General features: G+C 43.5%; 1 protein-coding gene across 2 annotated transcripts in view; it reads left to right on the top strand.

Moving 5' to 3' along the window:
- Positions 1-21,992, top strand: part of LOC137561663 (uncharacterized) — a 72,211-nt gene that overhangs the window by 37,663 nt on the left and 12,556 nt on the right. The window contains exons 5-9 of one of the 2 annotated variants that reach the window (XM_068272984.1): positions 2,169-2,346; positions 4,673-4,901; positions 8,482-8,972; positions 14,391-14,481; positions 19,251-19,414. In XM_068272984.1, coding sequence (XP_068129085.1) covers positions 2,169-2,346; positions 4,673-4,901; positions 8,482-8,972; positions 14,391-14,481; positions 19,251-19,414 — 1,153 coding nt within the window. Of the gene's footprint in view, positions 1-2,168; positions 2,347-4,672; positions 4,902-8,481; positions 8,973-14,387; positions 14,482-19,250; positions 19,415-21,992 lie in introns of both variants that reach the window. The other variant, XM_068272983.1, reaches the window with a different exon arrangement.

Raw genomic sequence — 21,992 nt, 5'->3', positions numbered from 1 at the left:
ATTTGTGTTCTGAATGTGAGGAATGCTTTGACTATCACATTGATACCTTGTTCCAAAGTCATGAATCTGAAACAGGGCGGTCCTCGACTCTGGTACCTGAGCAGGTGAAGAGTGGTGAAGAGTTTGGGTGTGAGATGAGGACGTTGCAATCATTGTCTCCTAGGGGCCTGTCTGGGGCGTGTCCGGAGTCCACGCCTCAGGGGAGGGGTAATGTAACGATCAAAGACGTTACCTCTGTGGTGGAAAGCAGCGCAGCTGCTTTCGCACCTGATGTCACCTCTGCGGCCACGCCATCCCGGGTGTCGTTTCCAGACTCAGGTGGGACAGGGATCTCTGTTGCACAGCAGCTTAGGTCCACACGCCTGCGCATAGAGCTAAAGGACCTTTTTGGGCATAGGAGACATATCAGCTGACATTGTGGTCAGCTGACCTCTACCTGTCAATCTACCTTGCAGGTTGGTTAAGCCCCTCGGGCGGGGCTGCTTGAATCTGCCTTCAGTATTTAAACCTGAAGTTGTTACTCTGTCCTTGTCTGTTGTCGTGAATACTTGCGTGTTAGCGCTCAGACCTTAGACTAGTTTCCAGGTGTTGATGCTAAGGATTTCACACCTAGTCTAGGATATTGCTTCATTGCTACTGTTTATTTGTTAGACTAGTTCCCAGGTGTTGATGCTAAGGATTTCACACCTAGTCTAGGATATTGCTTCATTGCTACTGTTTATTTGTTAGACTAGTTCCCAGGTGTTGATGCTAAGGATTTCACAGCTAGTCTAGGACATTGCTTCATTGCTACTGTTTATTTGTTAGACTAGTTCCCAGGTGTTGATGCTAAGGATTTCACACCTAGTCTAGGATATTGCTTCATTGCTACTGTTTATTTGTTAGACTAGTTCCCAGGTGTTGATGCTAAGGATTTCACACCTAGTCTAGGATATTGCTTCATTGCTACTGTTTATTTGTTAGACTAGTTCCCAGGTGTGGATGCTAAGGATTTCACACCTAGTCTAGGATATTGCTTCATTGCTACTGTTTATTTGTTAGACTAGTTCCCAGGTGTTGATGCTAAGGATTTCACACCTAGTCTAGGATATTGCTACATTGCTACTGTTTATTTGTTAGACTAGTTCCCGGGTGTTGATGCCAAGGACTTCACACCTAGACTAGGATATTGCTTATTGTATTGATCTTCTGTGTATGACTCTTAGCTAATACTCTGTCCCTGTTCCTGCTTTCTTATCCTGTACTTTCGCCTATCTGCCTTACTAGTTGCTGAACCTCTGCCTGATTACCGATTACTCTCTTGTCTCACGATTCTGTACTGGTACTTACCTCTCTGTTACCGACCCTTGCCTGCCTGACCATTCTACTCGCCAGTGGGCCCTCGCCACTGGTGAGGTTTTTACTGCTCCAGCTCCGCTGGTTAGTCAGCTTTGCTAGGCTATAGGTCAGCCTTCATTACCTGCTCACTAGGTATCTGTCATTTTAGCATTACTGTATCTTGTAGGCTGCAGTCCAGTCTGACTCACCCGCCCCACGGGTGTTCCTTTGCCTGCAGTATATTCTGAATCACCCGCTCCTCGGGAGATTCAGCCTCTTCAGTATTGTTTCTCCAGCTTGCTGGAGCTTGTACGCTAGTGCACACTTCGTGTACTGTTAGTACCTCACCAGCCCCTCTGGTGAGGTTTCTTCAAACTATTAAAGTTACGGTTGCACCCAAACACTTACACTTTATTAGGTGTCCAGAGGTTAGCCATACTTGTATTATTGGTGATTCTGCAGATCACTAATGATCAAGTATGCATCTGTATTGTTGGTGATACTGCAGATCATCAAGAATCAGATACTCTCTGTGTGCTGACACCAATCGTTACACTCCCTCCCCCTGTAGCAAATGGGTCTAGTATACCCCTTGCCCAACCCCTTCTTAGCAAATTTCAGTAACAAGTAAAGTTAATACAAAAAAAGTATTTTTGGTTTTGTTTAGCCTGGTCAGGTTGGAACTTCATGGAGTAAAAAATAGGGTGACACCATGAAGTTCTGCATCGGGCAACACCAACTCTAGTGATGCCTCTGGTGTCTTTGCCTATCATCTGATATCTCCAAGTAATGCATCACCTGACTATTGACTATACAGTTATGTATATTAATTTTTTACCTATGCTTTGTAGGCTGTCTTCGCCCAGCTGTAGTGTATCGTGTACAGATTCTTCAGGAAGTTGTATGGCGAATACAGGCCAAGCGACTGTTACAGGAGCAGCTTTGTGTCTTCTGACAGGGGCCAGAGTCCTGGCTCGGAGGGACACAGATGGACTATATTACATGGGGCACATTGCTCATGAAGTGGAGGTGAGTGGCTAAGCTGTAATATTCTTCCAGGTAAACCTAACGTTCTGATTGTGATATATGAATGTCTGTGTTCAACTTTGTTCTCCATAGGAGTACTGATTCAAATGTCCTGAGTATAGATGGATCAATGGGTCCTGGTAAATAATATTATCCAATAAAGTTACATATAGGTATGTCCCTTTTAGCCCTCATAAGATGCTAATCTTGATATGGGCAAATAGGGCTTTTGGGGACAACCAGCTTCTCAATGTATTCAGAGATGTAGAGAAGAGTTTTGAGTCAGATCTACTAACAATTAAAACATAAATATGTTCTATGTGTTTATAATAAAATATATGAAAATGTGCATGTAGCTAGAACAGATACAAGCTGATAAAGCCATCACAGTAATAGGTTTCTACATACAATACCAATAATTCCTCCTACAATTTGATTGCTCCCCTGTATGGTTTTTTTTTGAATGGAATTTGCTCCCAAGTAGTGATCCCCACTCTATAAAAACTAAAGTGGGGTCAGACTGGGATAACCCACCTCCCAGAAAACTAACCTTAACCCCATGGGTAACTAACCTTAAAGAGTAGCAATAGGATATTGTGCCGTGTTAGCCATCAGTAAAAGCAAGAAGTTTTGAATCAGTATGATACCTTTTATTGGCTAACTTAAAAGAATAAGATTAAGCGAGCTTTCAGCTGTATAGCCTTCGTCGGGCTTCAATCCTGTTTGCTTACAAACTGATGAAACAGACAGCTATATACATGCAACAACAGAAGGGGGTACATTAAACTTCTTCCCAATCAGTAGCTGATACCCCCTTTCCCACAAGAAATCTTAAAGAGAACCCGAGGTGGGGATCGTACAAAGAAATCTATACACAGAGGCTGGGTCTGGCCATAGTGCCCAGCCTCTGTTGCTAGTTGAATCCCCCCTAAGTGCCCTCTGCGCTCCGCTCTCCCCCCTAAATCACGGCCGTGCTCTCGGGCAATGATAACCTTACTAATGTCACTCACGCCGCTTCCCCCCGCTTCCTGCAGAGCGCCTGGTCCTTGCCCGCGTCCCTTCCCTCCAATCAGCGGTGAGGAAAGGGACGTGGGCGGGGACCGGCGCTCTGCAGGAGGCGTGGGAGCGCCGTGAGTGACACTAGTGAGGTAAATACAGCCCGCTGCGACACCCTGCGTGTCGCCAGCACGGCTGTAATTTATGGGGGAGAGCGGAGCGCAGGGGGGACTTAGCGGGGATTCAACTAGCAACAGAGGCTGGGCACTATAGCCAGACCCAGCCTCTGTGTATAGATTTCTTTATACGATCCCCACCTCGGGTTCTCTTTAACCTTTTCTTGAATAGATGATCAGGGGGTTCTGTATGTCTGATATTGTGGTGAAACCCCATCCACAGTGTGATGTCATGACCATGGTCCTGACAGTTTGCTGTCTGTGAACCTCTTTGCATGGTGGGAAATAACGGCTTTTTCCAACTGCCAAGCAACCAGTATCTTCCTCTGAGCATAGAACTCTCAGTAATCAAACATTCCGTACAGATCACCTGGCAGAACTAAATATGTCACCACCAGTGATAAATTTCAGAATGTACTGTATATCATAGAGATGAAAGATTTTACAAAAGATTTTACAATAGGCAAACACTGACTAAATAATCTATACATTGATTTTGTAAAAAATAAGCAATTTTATTCATGATGTTATTTTCTCTACAGTTCCTCTTTAAACCCCCCATGTGGGCGCCCACTCTTAAAGTGAACCAAAGACGAAGCACCCTCACGTATTTTACCATATATATCAGTGGGACCATTAGAGAAAACACCTACCCTGCTCTCTGTTACATTCTTCACTGCTCAGCCTGCTTGTTATCAGCCCTGATAAAATCCCCCACTGAGCATTCAGCCTGGCTTTGCTATGACTCAGCTATAATGATTCCAGAGCAGAGCCAGAAGGGGGCAGGCTTGGGCTTGAAAAGACATCAGAGAAGACAGACTCAGCTATAATGATTCCTGAGCAAAGCCAGACTGAATGCTCAGTCAGGGATTTTATCAGGGCTGATAACAAGCAGACTGAGCAGTGAAGAATGAAACAGAGAGCAGGGTAGATGTGTTCTCTAATGTTCCCACTGATATATATGGTAAAATACATGAGGGTGCTTCGTCTCTGGTTCACTTTAATGCTGGGATGAATCATGTTATATTAACCTCCTTGGCGACACCTGCTATAATATTGGTAGCCCTTTTAAAGAGGACGCATCTTGTGCTCATTTCAACTGCTCCGCTCCATAGTACTAATTCTTCTGCCCATGTCTTCCATCGTTGCTCTTTCAGGGTTCTTCAGACCATTTCCTTGTGGAGTTTGAAAAATGCCGCACTCTAAAGGGCAAAGCTCAATTCCGCATGCAGGAGACGCGAGCCTGTGACATCATCCATTATGAAGATGCAAGATGGAGGCCCTTAGTTCCAGGAGACCATGTGTTGGCTCCAGTAGATGTCAGCATGGAGCAATATGGACCTGGGACTGTGTTACGAGGAGCCGAAAGCCGCGAAAGAGGCTTAGGTATCCCAGGATAATTGTAAAAAATAACAATAAAAATTGTGTAAGATTTATTGGATTAGGCATTGAATAAGAGAATGTGCAGAAATTTTGATCCTTGATGATTACCTGTAACCTTCAAGTATATGTGGGACGAGAGAGACCAGGAGACCAATGGTGCAGTATCCTAGGATAAAGGGAGCTAATTCAATTCACGTTTGTAGGTGATAAACTCACAAAGGTAGTTTGCAACAATTTGCAACCATTGTTAGAGCCTGCAGTAAAATAACCGCCCCGCTCGGTGTCCTAGGTCTGTTGGTGCAAATGCGGGTCGGTCGCTCTCCTGGATAAGTTCTGAGGACAACCAAGGTCCTTGTTACTAAAGAGCCCCTTAGGGTGTGAACTATACTAAAAACTCTGGTGGAGGCACCCTTAATGATAAATTACTGGTAATAGTTGTGTAAATGAGAATATATATTATAGGCACCCATGTTCATGACTGAATGTTTATAGGCACTTGTAATTGACCTAAGGAAGCGGGCCAAGACCAGTGAAACACGTTGTCTAATGTGCATGAATAAGTATATTTTTTCCATTACTAATGGTTTGTTCTTCTGAGAAGCTAAGACAATTATTACCAGTTATTTATCACTGAGGAAGCCTCCACCGGTATTTTCAGTACAGTACATTCAAAATGTACTTACTTGACCTGATGTCCAACTGGTCTATGAGGCATTCAAAAAAATTTTCTCTACAGAAGAGTAGAGAAGGCCCGAACGGTTTGCCGGCGGTACGGTTCACGGCGAACTTCCGTGGTTCACGTTCGCGGAGAACCGCAAACTTTTCCGGAAGTTTGATTCGCCCCCATAGTGCATCATTAGGGTCAACTTTGACCCTCTACATCACAGTCAGCAGGCACATTGTAGCCAATCAGGCTACACTCCCTCCTGGAGGCCCGCCTTCCCCCTTATAAAAGGCAGGCAGCGTCAGGCATTTTACTCACTCCTGTGCCTGCTGCAGTAATTAGAGAAGGGAGAGCTGCTGCAGACTCTCATAAGGAAAGCTTAGTTAGGCTCTTGTAGGCTTGTTAGCTTGCTCCTTGCTGATTCTTATTGCTAAAAAAGCACCCCTCAACAGATCTTTTGAGAGCTAATCTTGTTCTTGTGATCTATATTTTTTTTTTGTGTGTGTGTGGCCCACTTGCACTTAATTCCACTGCCAGGCCCAGCACATTCAGTGACTACCTGTGTGTGTGACAGGCAGCTGCAAATTTGTAATCCCAATCACTGCACCTGCTCACTGTTTAGTCCACCTACCTATCTACCTACCTACGTGAGCGCACGCATTGTTAATACCACCAGTCATTTCACCTGTTCCCAGTACGTGTGTGTGTGTGACAGGTGCACATTTGTAATACCCAGCAGCACTGCATATACCTATCTACCTGTTGTTCAGTGCACCCACCTACCCACGTGAGCCCACGCAGTGTGATATTTAATACCACCAGTCACTGTACCTGTTCACGGTACGTCTGTGTGTGACAGGTGCACATTTGTACTACCCAGCAGCACTGCATATACCTACCTGTTGTTCAGTGCACCCACCTACCTACATGACCGCACGCAATGTGCTATTTAATAACCACCAGTCACTGTACCTGTTCACGGTACGTCTGTGTGTGACAGGTGCACATTTGTACTACCCAGCAGCACTGCATATACCTACCTGTTGTTCAGTGCACCCACCTACCTACATGACCGCACGCAATGTGCTATTTAATAACCACCAGTCACTGTACCTGTTCACGGTACGTCTGTGTGTGACAGGTGCACATTTGTACTACCCAGCAGCACTGCATATACCTACCTGTTGTTCAGTGCACCCACCTACCTACATGACCGCATGCAATGTGCTATTTAATACCACCAGTCACTGTACCTGTTCACGGTACGTGTGTGTGACAGTTGCACATTTGTACTACCCAGCAGCACTGCATATACATACCTACCTACCTGTTGTTCAGTGCACCCACCTACCCACGTGAGCGCACGCAGAGTGATATACCACTCCGTGCATACCTGTTCACTGCACCTGTGTAACCGTACATTGTATTAGTCAAGTCAGTGCATACCTTTCACTTCATCCCCCCCAATATGGACAAAACAGAGGGCAGAGCCAGAGGCAGGCCACCTGGCAGGTCTGTTCGAGGTCGCGCTGTCGTGATTTCGTGCCGCCCTCGATCAAAGTACAGTGTTCAGAAGAAGGCACCCGCCACCAACGCCCAATATTGTCAGGACGTTGTTGACTATTTAACACAGAACACCTCATCTTTCTCAGCTTCCGCATGGAAGCGTGACATATCTTCCTCCAATTTAACATGCAATGTGATTTCTGCCCTTAAAACGCTGCTTTGCGTCAAATCCAGATTTTTCCCGGGGACTTTTGGCGTCTATCCCACCCACCCATGCAAAAACTCAGATGTTAGACCCCTTGAAACACCTTTTCCATCACTTTTCTGGCCAGCATAAGTGTTTCTAGTTTTCAAAGTTCGCCTCCCCATTGAAATCTACTGCGGTTCGCGAAAGTTCGCGCGAACCGAACTTTTGCGGAAGTTCGCGAACCCGGTTCGCGAACATAAAATCAGAGGTTCGGGCCATCTCTACAGAAGAGAAAATGGTCCGGGCTGCATTTCTGAAACTGATTATGTTTCTTGACACAGCTGGTGAGGTAAATCAACCCCACTAAAAGATCATTCATCTTCAATCTACAGTACAGAACCATTATACAGTATATGCATAGCAGGAAAAAATTACAATATCCTTTAGGTAATAGGAAATGTTTCCTTCATCAAGAGACCATCCTGATGATGCCTGTGTGTCTTCTGTTCAGCAGATTTGATTACCATACTGTGGTAGATTATGCTGGAGCTCCATTCGCTGCCAATCTTCTGGCTAAATCCATTATAAAGTCCCGTCTACGCCATACAATGTTTTGTGCAATTCGATTCGATTCATTGATTCGATTTGATTCAATCCGACATGTCCGATAGATCGGGATTCAATTTAATTCAATTTGCCATTGTTCTGCAATGGCAAATCAAATTGAATCAAATCGAATTCCGGACATGTAGGATTGAATCAAATCGAATCAATGAATCGAATCGCACAAAAAAATTGTATGGTGTAGATGGGGCTTAAGACTTGAATGAACAGGAGATAGAACAAATGAGAGTGCTGAATGTGACTAATGGTGAGGATAACATGATTAGAATAGGATGATTTCATTATTTGGTGGGCTGTTTAAATATTTGTAAAGGTATCAACAAGTTTAACAGGAAGGGTTTGAAAACTCAAGAGAACAGAGGATGCTGTAGAGAAGTCCTGTTGCCATCTATAAAAAATAAGAGGAATTTGATAGGCTATGGGAAAAAAAAGAAAATGTTAAATAAAGTGACCATTAGAGGGGGATCTAATCTAAGCCATTTATACTGTAGGTATACATTGTTAATATGACTACTTTGATTTGTCTTTTGAAGTAATATAGTCGTGAAAATAAATTGAAGTGCAAATACAATAATAATATTACCACTTTTCATACTTCTTAGCTTTTGATAGTAATGGAGTTCTTGTAACATTCTGGAATGGAAAGACCAAACAAGTTCCTGCCGGGCTTGCCATCTGGATCCCACAGGATTTAAGTGACCGCACTACTTTGGAACTGCACATACCGCTGGAGGCCCGGAGGAAGCTGATGGAATCCTGCCCTGGTTTTCCCTTCATTGGGACTGGTTACAAACATCCCAATTGTCAGGCTGAAGAACCTGGTAGACCTGGCTCTCACCACTGTTTGTACTGTAGTGCCGATCCAGATGTTTGCCAGAGATGTCACATACCAGAGGAGATGTGGGCTGCCCTGAGGAATTCTCTGAACCACATCAGCAGAATGACTTCAGCTAAGGAGATACGATCAAAAAAAATGGACAAAGAGAAGGCTGTTAAGCTAGATAACTCCTTAAAGTCTTACTATAAAAAGGAGAAGACCAAACCTCAGAGAAGGAATGTAGTGGCAAAAAAATGCCACCAGCCAATGGAGCAGGTAAGATGTTATCTATTTTAAACATAATGGCCTCAATTCACTAAGCTTATCTCCTGTCTTTAATAACATTTCTAGGGCTTGATTCACTATGCGGTGCAAACCTACTTAGAACGTCGTTTAGGCGCGCTAACCAGGGTGCTAAGTAGGTTAGCACTGGTTTTCTCAATCAGATCACGCGTTAAGTACTGTACGCAAAGTCCTATGCGTGCGCTAAGTCCCATAGGCTTTAATGGGCACTTTGCGCGGAGCGCCCTGCACTCTGTGCAGTGCGCACGTAAAGTTTTACGCGCATAAGGTTTTCCGCGCGTAAAGTTTTGCGCGCGAAAAGCTCGTTTAGACGTGCTAAGGGGGTTTTCACAGGCGTGATAACAGTTTGCACCGCTTTGTGAATCAAGCCCCTAGAGTCATCACCATGGTGATAAGGCATGTAGTATTCAGGAGGAAACATTTTACCTCAGGCAAACCTAAAGTTAACTCTTCAATCCTTAAAATAACTCCAGAATTCTAAAGTTAAAAACAGTGGGCCACATGCAATTCACTTTTTCACCGGAGTTTTCTCCTAGGAGATAATTTTTCATCTTCAATTTATAATAACTTTTTAGCACTTTGCAATGGAAAAAGTACCAAAAAGTACATGAAAAGGTACTATCAAAATTATTTTGAGTATTTGTTTGGTTGTTGGTGGTTTAAAAGGCATTTTATTGACAAGTTTGAAAATTTCACCTTTGAGAAAACTCAGGTGAAAAAGTGAATTGCATATGGGCCAGTCTGTTAATTAACTGCATGTGAAAATAACTACAGAGGAGGTAACTTCACTACAGAGAGGGTAACTTAAGGAATGAAGAGATAAAATAACTCTCTCACTGTGCCGTGGCAAGTGTTCTCTTGCCTTATTATCTCTAGCATGATCTTAGTGAATTGAGGCCATCAACCTTTACATTTAGTGGAAGAGGGAGGGTCATTTTTCCAAGGAAGCAGTGTTTAGGCAACAATGTTTTAACTAGTGAATATCAGCAGGAAGCTTATCAAAATTGTTGCTAAGAGTCTGGTCATATCATGTGTGCTGCATGCATGGAAGGCAGACTAAGAGTAGGGATGGCCCTGCCTAGGAGAACTTATAGAGAAGCATGTGATCAGTTTGATCAGCTGATAGATTTGCAAAGCTCTGATTTGCTGGTCATGATCATGCGTTAAACCAGAAAATCATCACAGCAAATCAGAACCTTACAAATCTATTAGCTGATAAAACTGTGACCCACTCGCTGAATGGGTACCAGGGAAGATTAATTACAAATACTAAGGGCTTGATTCACAAAGCGGTGCAAAGTGTTTGCACGCCAGTGAAAAGCCCCTTATCACGCCTAAACTCACTGTAGGCATGATAAGAAGCAACTCGCGCGAATTTTCCGCGCGCAAAGTCTTGCGCGCGCAACCGCGCACGTGCGCGCAGCGTCCCCGCTTCGCGCGAAGCTCCCATTAAGCCCTATGGGACTTTGCGCGCGAACGTACGCGCGGAAACTTCGCGCGAGTTAGAGCAAAAATCGGTGATAACTCAGTGGTGCAAAGGTTATCACGCCTAAAGTCTCCAATTGGACCAACCCGATAGGTACTGTATAAAAGAACGATATCTTTATTATAAAGAGAATAAATACCTCCTAAAATAGAGGGCCCAAACGTTACTTAGGTACCTCTGAATGAAAATAGATATGCAAATGCTGTGCTGGTGAACACTGATATTGCAGATGTAGCCCAGGGTGTCGTCGCTGATCCCTCTTCACTCTCACTAGTCGCTAGGCGTGAGGTGTAGCTAGACCTGGTATAAACCCACAATAAGTGCAATGAACAAATGATAGAACATGGGGACACAGTGTATTGCTATACTGTCCCAAGTTCTGCTATAAAAGATACGAGCACAGACATATAAGAGGGCGGAGAGGCGCTCTGTAAAACAACTACATGGGTGCTATACACATATTTACAGTGCTCTTAATACTTTGACAGGTTTCACCAACAGGCTTCTTCAGAAAGTGACATAGTGCATAGTGGGGGAGACCACCGCAATCCATACTAAGTGCGGAGGCCACCCCATCTAAATTACCTTATCTAAATTATCTCCTATCTAAATGACCCAGCTTTGTTTTGGAGTGAACAGGATCAGCCGAATAGAAGCCACGGGCGTGTTGACACGGGTCGCCATAACGACCAGCCTGTTGGCTTGGCGGCCTGTGCTAAGATGGCCGCGACCATCAGTTACTATGACGTTGGCCCCTGTAAACAGGAAGTGACGCGGATGAAGTGACGTCATGGCCACTAGCAAGCGTCTGGCGATGTTGATACACGCAGCCAAGGCTGCTTTATACAGGAGCAGGGTGGCACTTGCACTATGTCACTTTCTGAAGAAGCCAGTTGGTGAAACCTGTCAAAGTATTAAGAGCACTGTAAATATGTGTATAGCACCCATGTAGTTGTTTTACAAAGCGCCTCTCCGCCCTCTTATATGTCTGTGCTCGTAGCTTTTATAGCAGAACTTGGGACGCTATAGCAATACACTGTGTCCCCATGTTCTATCTTTTGTTCATTGCACTTATTGTGGTTTTATACCAGGTCTAGCTACACCTCACGCCTAGCGACTAGTGAGAGTGAAGAGGGATCAGCGACGACACCCTGGGCTACATCTGCAATATCAGTGTTCACCAGCACAGCATTTGTATATCTATTTGCATTTAGAGGTACCTAATTGATGTTTAGGCCCTCTATTTTAGGAGATATTTATTCTCTTTATAATAAAGATACCTTTCTTTTATACAGTACCTAAGGTTGGTCCAATTGGACCTTTAGTGTTTGTAGCTGATAAAACTGATCACATGGTTCTCTTAGGCAGTGCCGCCCCTAACTAAGAGCATATGCACAGTAAAAAAAAGTCATTATCATCTTGGGGAGATGCATACATGGAATCATACCTGGGCTCTCCAAGGCTTGTGGTTGGCAATGTCGGCTTTCTTCCACTTTTTGCAAGCTCATCTTCAACTTGCTTAAAGTGGACCTCCGGACTAAAAATCTACTCAGCAGAACTGAAAAGGCTTGGTGTTTCTTTAACAGTTTCACAGCATCAGAACTTTGTTTTTCTTACCAAAGCATCATTTTTAGCTCTATTTTTCGCTAAGCTCCACCCATCAAAGAAAACTGCCCGGGCTTTTTTCCCCTGATGCTGTGCAAAGCATGATGGGATTTCCTAAGTTGTTGTTCCCGTTACCTAGCAACTGGGAGGGGTGATCAGCACACAAGACAGTTGGAACTGTGTCTCAAGCTCCCTGTCAACTCCTTTCAACCAAAAAGATGGCTGCCCTCATGAAATCCAACATTTGCCTGTTCTTTTAAAGCAGGGTGGGTAAGAGATTATATTACCTATCTATTTAATTAACATAACTAATGTAACTTAATGACAGTATGTTTGTTTAGGCTGAAGTTGCTCTTTAACTTGCTAGCTCATCCCAGGCCACCAACATCTCAAGGACCCCAAGCCCTTGCAAAGACTGTAGTGCATAAAATAAGACAATTTGTCTGCATGAGCAAAGGGTATGGGAAATACACTGTAGTGAGGGGCACTATATTGGGGAGGGAGTACTGTATGGGAGCACTTTAATTAGACGAGATCTATATTATGAGAGCAGTACTGTATAATGGGGGGCATCAAAATGGAGAACTATAATTGCGAAATTGTGAAAGTACCATGATGAGAGCATTATAATATCTGAAACACAATAATGAATGCACTATAACTTGTACCACCATAATCAGGGAAGCTGTATAATGGAAGATGGGGTGCTATGATGGAGAAAGCACTATAATGGGAGCGCTATAATGGTTGAAGTGCAATAATAGGGTTACTGTAAGCAGGAGCAATATAAAAGGAAGAGCAGTGTAACGGGATGGGGAGGAACTATAATAGGAGCATTATAAAGTTTGGAGCACAATAACAGGGAGCACTAAAATAGGATGAACACAGTATTGGGCATGGGCAGGAGTCAATATAATGGGCAGCATTATACTGGTTACAACAGCAATTGTAGGTCCGCACAATATTATAATGTTTAGAGCAGAATATGGGGAACACTATGATTGGCACACTATATGAAGGAGCATTACGGGGCGGCGACCATTCTAATGAAGGTGAGGCACTGTAATGGGGGGAACTACAATGAGAGGAACTATAATATAGGATAAGGAGACCTTAAAGTCTGGAACTCAGTATGAGCGGTCTTGGATGATGGAACAGTCTTTGGGAGCATTGAATAGATGGAATATACTGTAGAGTTGCCATTATAAAGCTGTGGTGATGCCACTTTCGATTGGCCATGCTGACCTTTGACCACAACATTATACCTAAGTCCAAAGAAAGAAGAATCAAGGTTGTGCAGGAGAATTTCTGTATAACACATTCAGGGTGCAGTGAAAAGTATTTCTCATAAGCATCATATTGGATGCTAATCTGGACATATGGGAAACAATACAGGTGGTCCTCTATCTACAAACGACATTGTTTGTAGGTTGAATTTGTTTGTAAGTTGAGTCCTGTGTTATACATGGTGAAACATGGGTAAATGATTTACTTTTGGACAACTCTGGATTTGGACATATAGTATAAACTATGTATTTTGGTTGTTTTCAATGTGGTTTTAAAGTGTTTTAAACTACCCATATACTGTATACTTGAATATAAGTCAACCTTGTTTATAAGTCGACTCCAATATTTGACCATCTTCAGCTGGCTTTTTTATTGACTCGAGTATAAGTCTACCCAGCAAAGTTAATGGCTGCACTTGGGGACCAGGAAGAATTAACAGCTACACTTGGGGAACACGAGGCGTTAATGATTGCAGTGCATACAGTATTGCAGCCATTAACCCCTCCTGTCACCCAAGTGCAGCAATTATTCACTCCCCTTCCTGCAGTCTAGTGTTTCCCCCCTGCCTCTTTCCTTGTTAATTGTTGTGGTCAGGACTTTCGTACCTTTCGTACCAAGAAAGTGTCACTGACCACTGGATAAGTTGCTGCAGGTTCGTTCTTAACCTGAATCTGTTTTTAACTCGGAACACTATGCCACCTCTGTCCCCTGTACCTCCTCCGTGCCCAGCTGTTCCTCCAGTGTCCCCCTCTGTATCAACTCTGCCCCCTGTACCTGCTTATACAAGTTTAAAAGCCATTTGTTCTTTGATTTTTTTTTTAAATCGATTTTTCTCAAAACTACAAGTGCAATTTAATTTTTTTTTATTTGACTTTTTCCCACAGAATTCATGCTGCTCATATCAGTGGGTTGTTCATAAGTCAGGAGTTCGTAAATCAGAGACTACCTGTATTGTGTATTTTGTACATGAAGACAATACCCATTGTTAAACATATTTTTATTTGTTTCAGAAGGAGCATTTTGCCTCTGATAGAGATGCCCAGCATGATGCAGTCATCAGAACAGACAGTAGTCCAGTTATGTGTGATATCAGACCAATACAAGGTAATGATAATGACAGCATCTTATCTCCAAGTAGTTAAACTGTACATTGTTGACTTTGTACACCACTGAGTTTGTTTTTGTTGCAGCAACATTTTTTTCTGCACATTTAAAGCAGAACTGAACCTTCAAAACAAAGCCATATAAATAGACTTCTCTCTTTGCAGTTTGGAAACACAAAAACATATTTTTATACTCGCAGTACAAGATGTTTTGTGGTGTATTATCTGTTATAATCATTTGCAAGCCAGACTGGTGTGTGTCTGTATGTCCTTCTGTCCCACACACGCCCCCTCCTGCCCCGCCTTGGTCTGACTGGCCACGGCGGTGTGTCTATCAACCCCGCCTGTCCTGCCCGCCCCACTCTGACTGGTCATGGTGCTGATTGGATGATGTGTGAGTGTGGTGGAATGGCGCACCTGTTTGCGGCAAGATGGCAAGCATGATGCCCATAAAAATGGCATGCGTACACCCGCTTCATGTGTCGCCAGCTAGTCTCTGAATAAAGATGAGACTTTACCCTTATCTGCTACCCTTGGAAGGAAGCTCTGAATAGAACTAACTAGGGGAGGGGCTCTTGAATAGAACAAGGTAAGGATCTCTGTGAGAAAACAGTCATTGTTTGCAGTAGAGGGAGTTTGTTGGGGGAATGTAACGCTGGCTGTGATACAAACTAATTTATTATTATTATTATTATTTAGTATTTATATAGTGCCAACATATTACGCAGCGCTGTACAGTGTATATATATATCTTGTCGCTAACTGTCCCTCAAAGGAGCTCACAATCTAATCCCTACCATTGCCATATGGCTATATTATGTAGTGTATGTATTGTAGTCTAGGGCCAATTTTAGGGGGAGCCAATTAACTTATCCGTATGTTTTTGGAATGTGGGAGGAAACCGGAGTGCCCGGAGGAAACCGACACAGACACGGAGAGAACATACAAACTCTTTGCAGATACCAGGGACCCAGCACTGCAAGGCGAGAGAGCTAACCACTACGCATAAATTGTACTAGGTAAACAGACACTGGAGCACTTTGCCTATAGAGGCCTAACCACATATGTACATTATGTATACACGGAGATATATATCAGTCTCCTTGTTCCCCTTTATGATTAAAAACACTGTATGTATTCACAATTCATAAGAGGGTTTGCTTTAAAATAAAGTGTGTCCAATACAACAGTCATGGGTTTGTTAAAGTTAACAGCAAAGTGTATCATCAGTTGACTGCAAAACTTTAGCAAGGGTCTTTTCTGATCCCCCCCCCCCATTAAGGAGCTCTGACTTGGGCTGTTTGCTGGGGGAATCTATGTGTGTTGGTGGGGGGATGATTATTGTATATTCATTGTAAATACTTTGTGCACTACACATACTCCTGACGACGCTCCGCTTAAAGAGAGTCTGAAGCGAGAATAGATCTCGCTTCAGACCTCATATATAGCAGGGGCATGTGTGCCCCTGCTAAAACGCCGCTATCCCGCGGCTTAACTGGGGTCCCTGTCCCCCCAAATCCCCTCCGTAATGCGGGGGAGCGCTTCCGCATTGGGGCAGGGCTAACCGCTGCAGCCCTGCTCCACGCGCGTCTGTCAGCGCGTATCTCCGCCTCTCCCCCGCCCCTCTCAGTCTTCCTTCACTGAGAGGGGCGGGGGAGAGGCGGCGATGCGCATCTGATAGACGCACTGGGAGGCAGGGCTGCAGCCGTTAGCCCTTGCCTCCAGGAAGCAGAATCTGCCTCCAAGAAGACGACCAAGGTTTGCAGGGGGTGGATTGGGGGGTCAGGGACCCTCGTGCAGCCGCGGGATAGCGGCGGTTTAGCAGGGGCACACAAGCCCTTGCTATATATGAGAGCTGAAGCGAGATTTAGTCTCGCTTCAGTGTCTCTTTAAGGAGTGAAACGATCGCAGAGTTGGCACTCTATTTGTTCACCACTTTTGTCTTACTGTACACAATGCAGATATGGTATACCACCCAGCTACCTTCTATGAAGAGTTATTGTTAACCCCTATGGGGTCTTGTTTGTTCTGATTTACCTAAATCAGAGGCAGGGTTTTTCCATGGTTTAAGCCCTTCCAACAGGCAGCTGTGTCCTCTACAATCAACAGTTACCAATCAATTTGGGTTAAGCAATAGTTCATCTGGTCTGTTTTGACGCAAACGCTTGCAAGATAGCTACACCCCATGGAAATGAATGGGGGGGATCAGCAAAGACCATTGCTAAAGTTTTGCAGTCAACTGATGATACACTTTGCTGTTAACTTTAACAAACCCATGACTGTTGTATTGGACACACTTTATTTTAAAGCAAACCCTCTTATGAATTGTGAATACATTTTAAAAATGGCAATGGCCCTTTAACAGCTTCCGGGTCACTGTTAAACTGTAACATTACCCACTTAAAGAGGAACTGTCACGAAAATCATAAAATTTAAAATACATACTAATAAGAAGTACATGAATTACTTTTTTCCTATGCCGCTGTCACTTACAGTAGGTATTAGAAATCTGACATTACCGACATGTTTTGGGCTAGTCCATCTCTTCATGGGGGATTCTCAGCATGGTCTTTATTCTTTATAAAGACATTCTCTAAAAATGATTAATACAAAGATGCTGGCCAGCCTCCCTGCTCGCTGCACACTATTTTGGCAGTTGGACGGAGCAACTGCCATTCACTAAGTGCTTTTAAAAATAAAGAAATCCCTGAGAACCCCCTATGAGAAGATGGGTTAGTCCAAAATCTGTCAGTAATGTCAGATTTCTACTACCTACTGTACGTGACAGCAACATAGGATAAAAGTAATTTATGGCACATTTTACTCTGGAAGAAATGTACTTCTTATTTGTATGTGTTTTAAATTTTAGTATTTTCCTGACTGTTCCTCTTTAAGTTAACCTCTTGAGGACCACAGTGTTAAACCCCCCTGAAGATCAGGCCATTCTTTTTAAAATAGGCCACTGTTGCTTTAAGGCCAAGCTGCAGGGCGCACAACACAGCACACAAGTGATTCCCCCACCAGCAGAGCTTTCTATTGGTGGGGTCTGATCGCTCACCCTGTGTTTATTTATCTTTTTATAAATATTTTTGTCATTTATTTTTTAATAAATATGCCTATTTCTTTCTTTTTTCTCCCCCTCCCTCCCCGCAGCCAGCCAATCATGGCGATCGGCTGTCCGCTCCGCCTACCAACAGGAGATACGCGTGCAACCTGCGTGTGATCTCCTGCGTTGCGAGCCCCAAGGACATTACGCCATTAGAGGGTCCTGGTGCTGCCGCCGCGGCCACACCCATCGGCGTGATGTGGTCAGCAAGCAGTTAAGCGGAAGAGTGGGAACAAGAGGAAAAAAAAATCTTTCGAAAAGACCTTGTAGACGGATTTTTGCACTTGTATTACCAATTTCTGAATTTCAATGCGGAAACGCAATTTCCGATCGGAAATGCGGAAATGCAGTTTTCGTTCGAAAATGTGGAAATTGCATTTCTGCGGAATCCCAACGAGCATCCCTGATTGCCATAGCTGGGTATAACAAACGTATTTAAAACCATTTAAAATCGCATACAAAACGCTGAGCGCGATGCCTAATTGCACTATGACAGTATATTGTGCAGGGTAGTCGCCCAGCCATTGCCTCTGCAAAACAACTCCACCACTGTTGAATTTTCTGTCAGGACCTTCACCACCAAACACCCCACGCACAGTGTCATGCTCTGACCCTCACTAACTAGAAAGGGCTTCACTATGCAGATTGTTTCCATTCTGGTCACCACTGTAGCTCCTGTGCTAGCACACTTCAAATGCTTTTCCTCATGGCAGTCGCTGGATGCTGGAGGTGATCGGCTCTCTGCCGTTTATTAGTGCAGTTTTTTGCTCAGCTCCTGCCTCGCACAGCGTGGTGGTATTCGGTGATGATGTCCACACCACGCCCAGTGTCTTGGCCACGCCCACCATCAGAGAACATTCTCATTGGTTCATGTGGACCAATAAGAATCCTACCTGTTGGTTGGTAAATAAAAAAAAAAGTGAATCCTACATAGCAACTGGGAGCCCCATGCTTCCTGGTCTCTTGGTGAGCAGGGACAGCACGCATGACCAGAAAAGCATTGGAAGTACCATCGGACGGGTTAGCAGATGGGTGGCAACACAAATGCAGAAACAAGTGCGAATTGTGCCAGCACACAGGTCCTGAGTGAATGCACTTACTGCGCCGTTTACACATTTGCTAAGTTTGTGCTATAGTGTGAACCCGGCCTTACCCCCAGTAGACCTCCTGTAGCTTGAACTGTTTTTGTTTCATAACTGTTGTTAAGTGTTATTGTATTACTATTTTCTGTTTGGGTGCATTCACATGTATTTCACATGTAAGGGATGCTGTCAGTTTGAATGCAGTGCAAAAACGTTAGAACTTACACACATGTTGATCATTATGCTTGTTCACACCCAATATGTTTTTGCACGCAAACAGCTTATAGCATGCTGCATTGTCGTGTCATATCTAGTGTATTGCATGTGGCCATGGACTTTGCATTGTAGCACATACAAATGCACTTGCTACACTTTGATATATTACATATATTCCAATCAGAAGTGAGGATTTTTTTTCACCCCATGTTTCCTTTAATAAGGATAAATTCTATCCAATCAGAAATCTGGCTGTTGTAACGCATGACACAATCTGCACAGGAACCAATGTTTGTATGTTTAAAGATAAAATACTAACACCTCAATATCTATCCTTTTATTATGCTACTTTACTGTTTTCATTAGATGGAACAATGGCTTCTCTGCACAAGCCACCCATATCTAGACTGGGGAACATGACACACCTGCAGGACACCCTTCATCGTATTGACCAGGCCATGAAAGAAGACCGAAAAGCTATGGAATCTGCTTTGCTTGAGCGCCGACCACGTTCTGCCCCTCTGAGGCTGGTATGTTATGAAGGAAATAAAAATGTCACTTCTGTAGAAAGTCTTTATCCCGTCACAGTTCATGTTTTCCATCTGCCCAGGATTTGATCTGACCAGCTTTCCCCTGACACTAACAAGTTTCATAGTTCCTACTGCTGAAAAAAAACCTGCAACATAATATTGCCACCACCATGCTTCACTGTTGGAATGGTCTTATGCATGCCAGGAGTGCAGCTTCCAATTCTACCAGACCTCTCAATTCAAAGTGAGGACTGAATAGAATTGTGGTTAAATTAGAGGCCAGAAGTCTGTTTTTCACAATCTGAAATCCTGTTGGTATCTTCTTGCAAGTTCAAAGTTGCTTTCATTCTTCTTTTTACTGTGAGGTGGTTTCCTTCTGACCACTCTGTCAAAAAATGTGTCTATTCTCCACATGGTGTTTCTGGAACTCAGGCTGAGGAACACTTTAGTTTTTTTTTTTTTTCACCGCTATTTCAAAGGCTCATCTTCCCGATTTCCCAGTTTAGTCAGTTAGTCAGATGGCTTTCAGACATCCTCCATTTATAGCAGATCTGAACTCTTGCACAGCACACAATGAAAAGTTTTTATACCACAAATAGTTGCTGAAGAAATTCACTTCTGTGTTTCTTTAACCCAATCAAACTGTCTAGTTAGTGATCTGCAACTATAGACTGCAGGAGAGCTCTTCCGAGACAATTTACCCCATACAGTAAACACTGATGCTTAACCCTTTCAGTTTTTCCTGCAGAAGTAAACTCAAGTTAAAACTTAAGGGTTTTTTAGAATTTCCATAGATTGTAATGATGATTTTTTTCCCCATAAAAGCTTATCATGCTCTGGCTAATTTTTTTTATAGTAGAGAGGAAGTTGTAGCCTTCTACATATCTATTTCTCAGTAGAAATATGTACCAAAAGAACCATAATTTCATGTAACAGAGGTGTAGTTATAAAGTTGTAAAACTGAGCCCAGAGTTCTCCTTGCTCCCTGAATACAGCAACTTAAATACTTTTTCTTCCTTTAAATGGTGAACTATTAATACAATTGCAATATTAAAAATTAAGAACTCCAGTGAAAAATTAATGTAATGAAAAAGTGCTTCATTTTTACAATAATTATGTAAAGTGATTTAGTCAATGTTTGCACATTGTAAAATCTTTCTTCTCCCTGATTCACTTTCTGACATTTATCACATGGTGACATTTTTACTGCTGGCAGGTGATGTCACTGGAAGTAGCCGCTGCTTGCTTTTTTTGGCAGTTGGAAACAGCTGTAAACAGCTATTTCCCACAATGCAACGAGGTTCACAGACAGGGAACAGCCAAGAGCATGGTCCTCACAGTTTCCTTTGGGAGGGGTTTCACCCCAATATCAGCCATACAGAGCCCCCTGATGATCCGTTTGTGAAAAGGAATAGATTTCTCATGCGAAAGGGGGGTGTCAGCTACTGATTGGGATGAAGTTCAATTCTTGGTCACGGTTTCTCTTTAAGTGTGTCCCCTTCTTATTACCCATAGCTAAATATCCCATAGCAGTCTCAGGCTCCCCCATTTTTCCACTCCCCCTTTACAGGATCATTTGCAGCAATGACTGGGAGCCTGTTGAGTGGAAGTTTGCTGCCGGGAACAAGCTGCATGAGTTCACATCTGCACATGCTCAGTAAAAGGACATGCTTGTGTGCCTCTCTTTTTCTCTGTGCCCAGTTCATATAGGCCCATTTGCGGTACCAGATGCTTCTGTTCAACTGTTTCCCGGTCGGTTATGTAAGTGAGCCTGAAGTGGGGGACCTGCTACTGGATGTTCAGCTGTAGACAGTGGCGTAACTACAATTCAGGGGGCCAGCCCAGCAAAATTTTTATTCAATATTAAACACCCATTTCCCTTGCCTCCCCTTGGTTCCCTTCAGGTCATAAAACAAGTGCGGCCATCAATATCTTCCCCTGTATCAGCGGAAGGGTTGGTTGAGGGGGCAGCTCCCCTCTAGTTACACGGTTGGCTAAAGATAATTAAGAGGGGGCACACTTAATATTGCGATTTTATTACCAGTTTAGGTAACCTTAAATTCATAAATACCTTATTTTAATGTTATTGACCCCCTTTCCCTCTATCTCTTATAGAGCTAAGATTTGTGTAAGAAGTTTTCCTTGTTCAGCTTGGCTGCAGTTTTTGTGTAACAGCATTCTGCCTTTGTAAAAATGCAATGACTTGAACAAAAGCAGTACCTGTACTGTACTAAACTCTTCAGAGGAGTAATTAGGTAGTTTATTAATATGGAACCTGAGTTCAAGGAGACCGTAGTGATGAGGACAGCTTCTCTTGCAGGTCACATCCTGTGGAACAGGCCAAAGCAGAAGCACAGGAGAAACCAGTGTCCCACCCACGAGCCATATGCAGAATGGTGTGAGCAGAGCATGCTTGTATCTACTTACCTCTCTGTGCTGCTGGGATCCCTCTTCAGCCCTGTCACAGCATTTCTCATCTTTGTGACTCCTTTAGTGGTGTCATTCATTACATGCAACCATGGAGGGAGTTGTAGAGATAAGACACTGAAAAAGACAGGGCTGCCTGTCTGAATCATAT

This window comes from Hyperolius riggenbachi, chromosome 3 (genome assembly GCF_040937935.1).
Source record: "Hyperolius riggenbachi isolate aHypRig1 chromosome 3, aHypRig1.pri, whole genome shotgun sequence".
Lineage (NCBI taxonomy): Eukaryota > Metazoa > Chordata > Amphibia > Anura > Hyperoliidae > Hyperolius > Hyperolius riggenbachi.
Note: the sequence above shows the minus strand (reverse complement) of the source record. Positions and strands in the feature narration are given on the sequence as shown.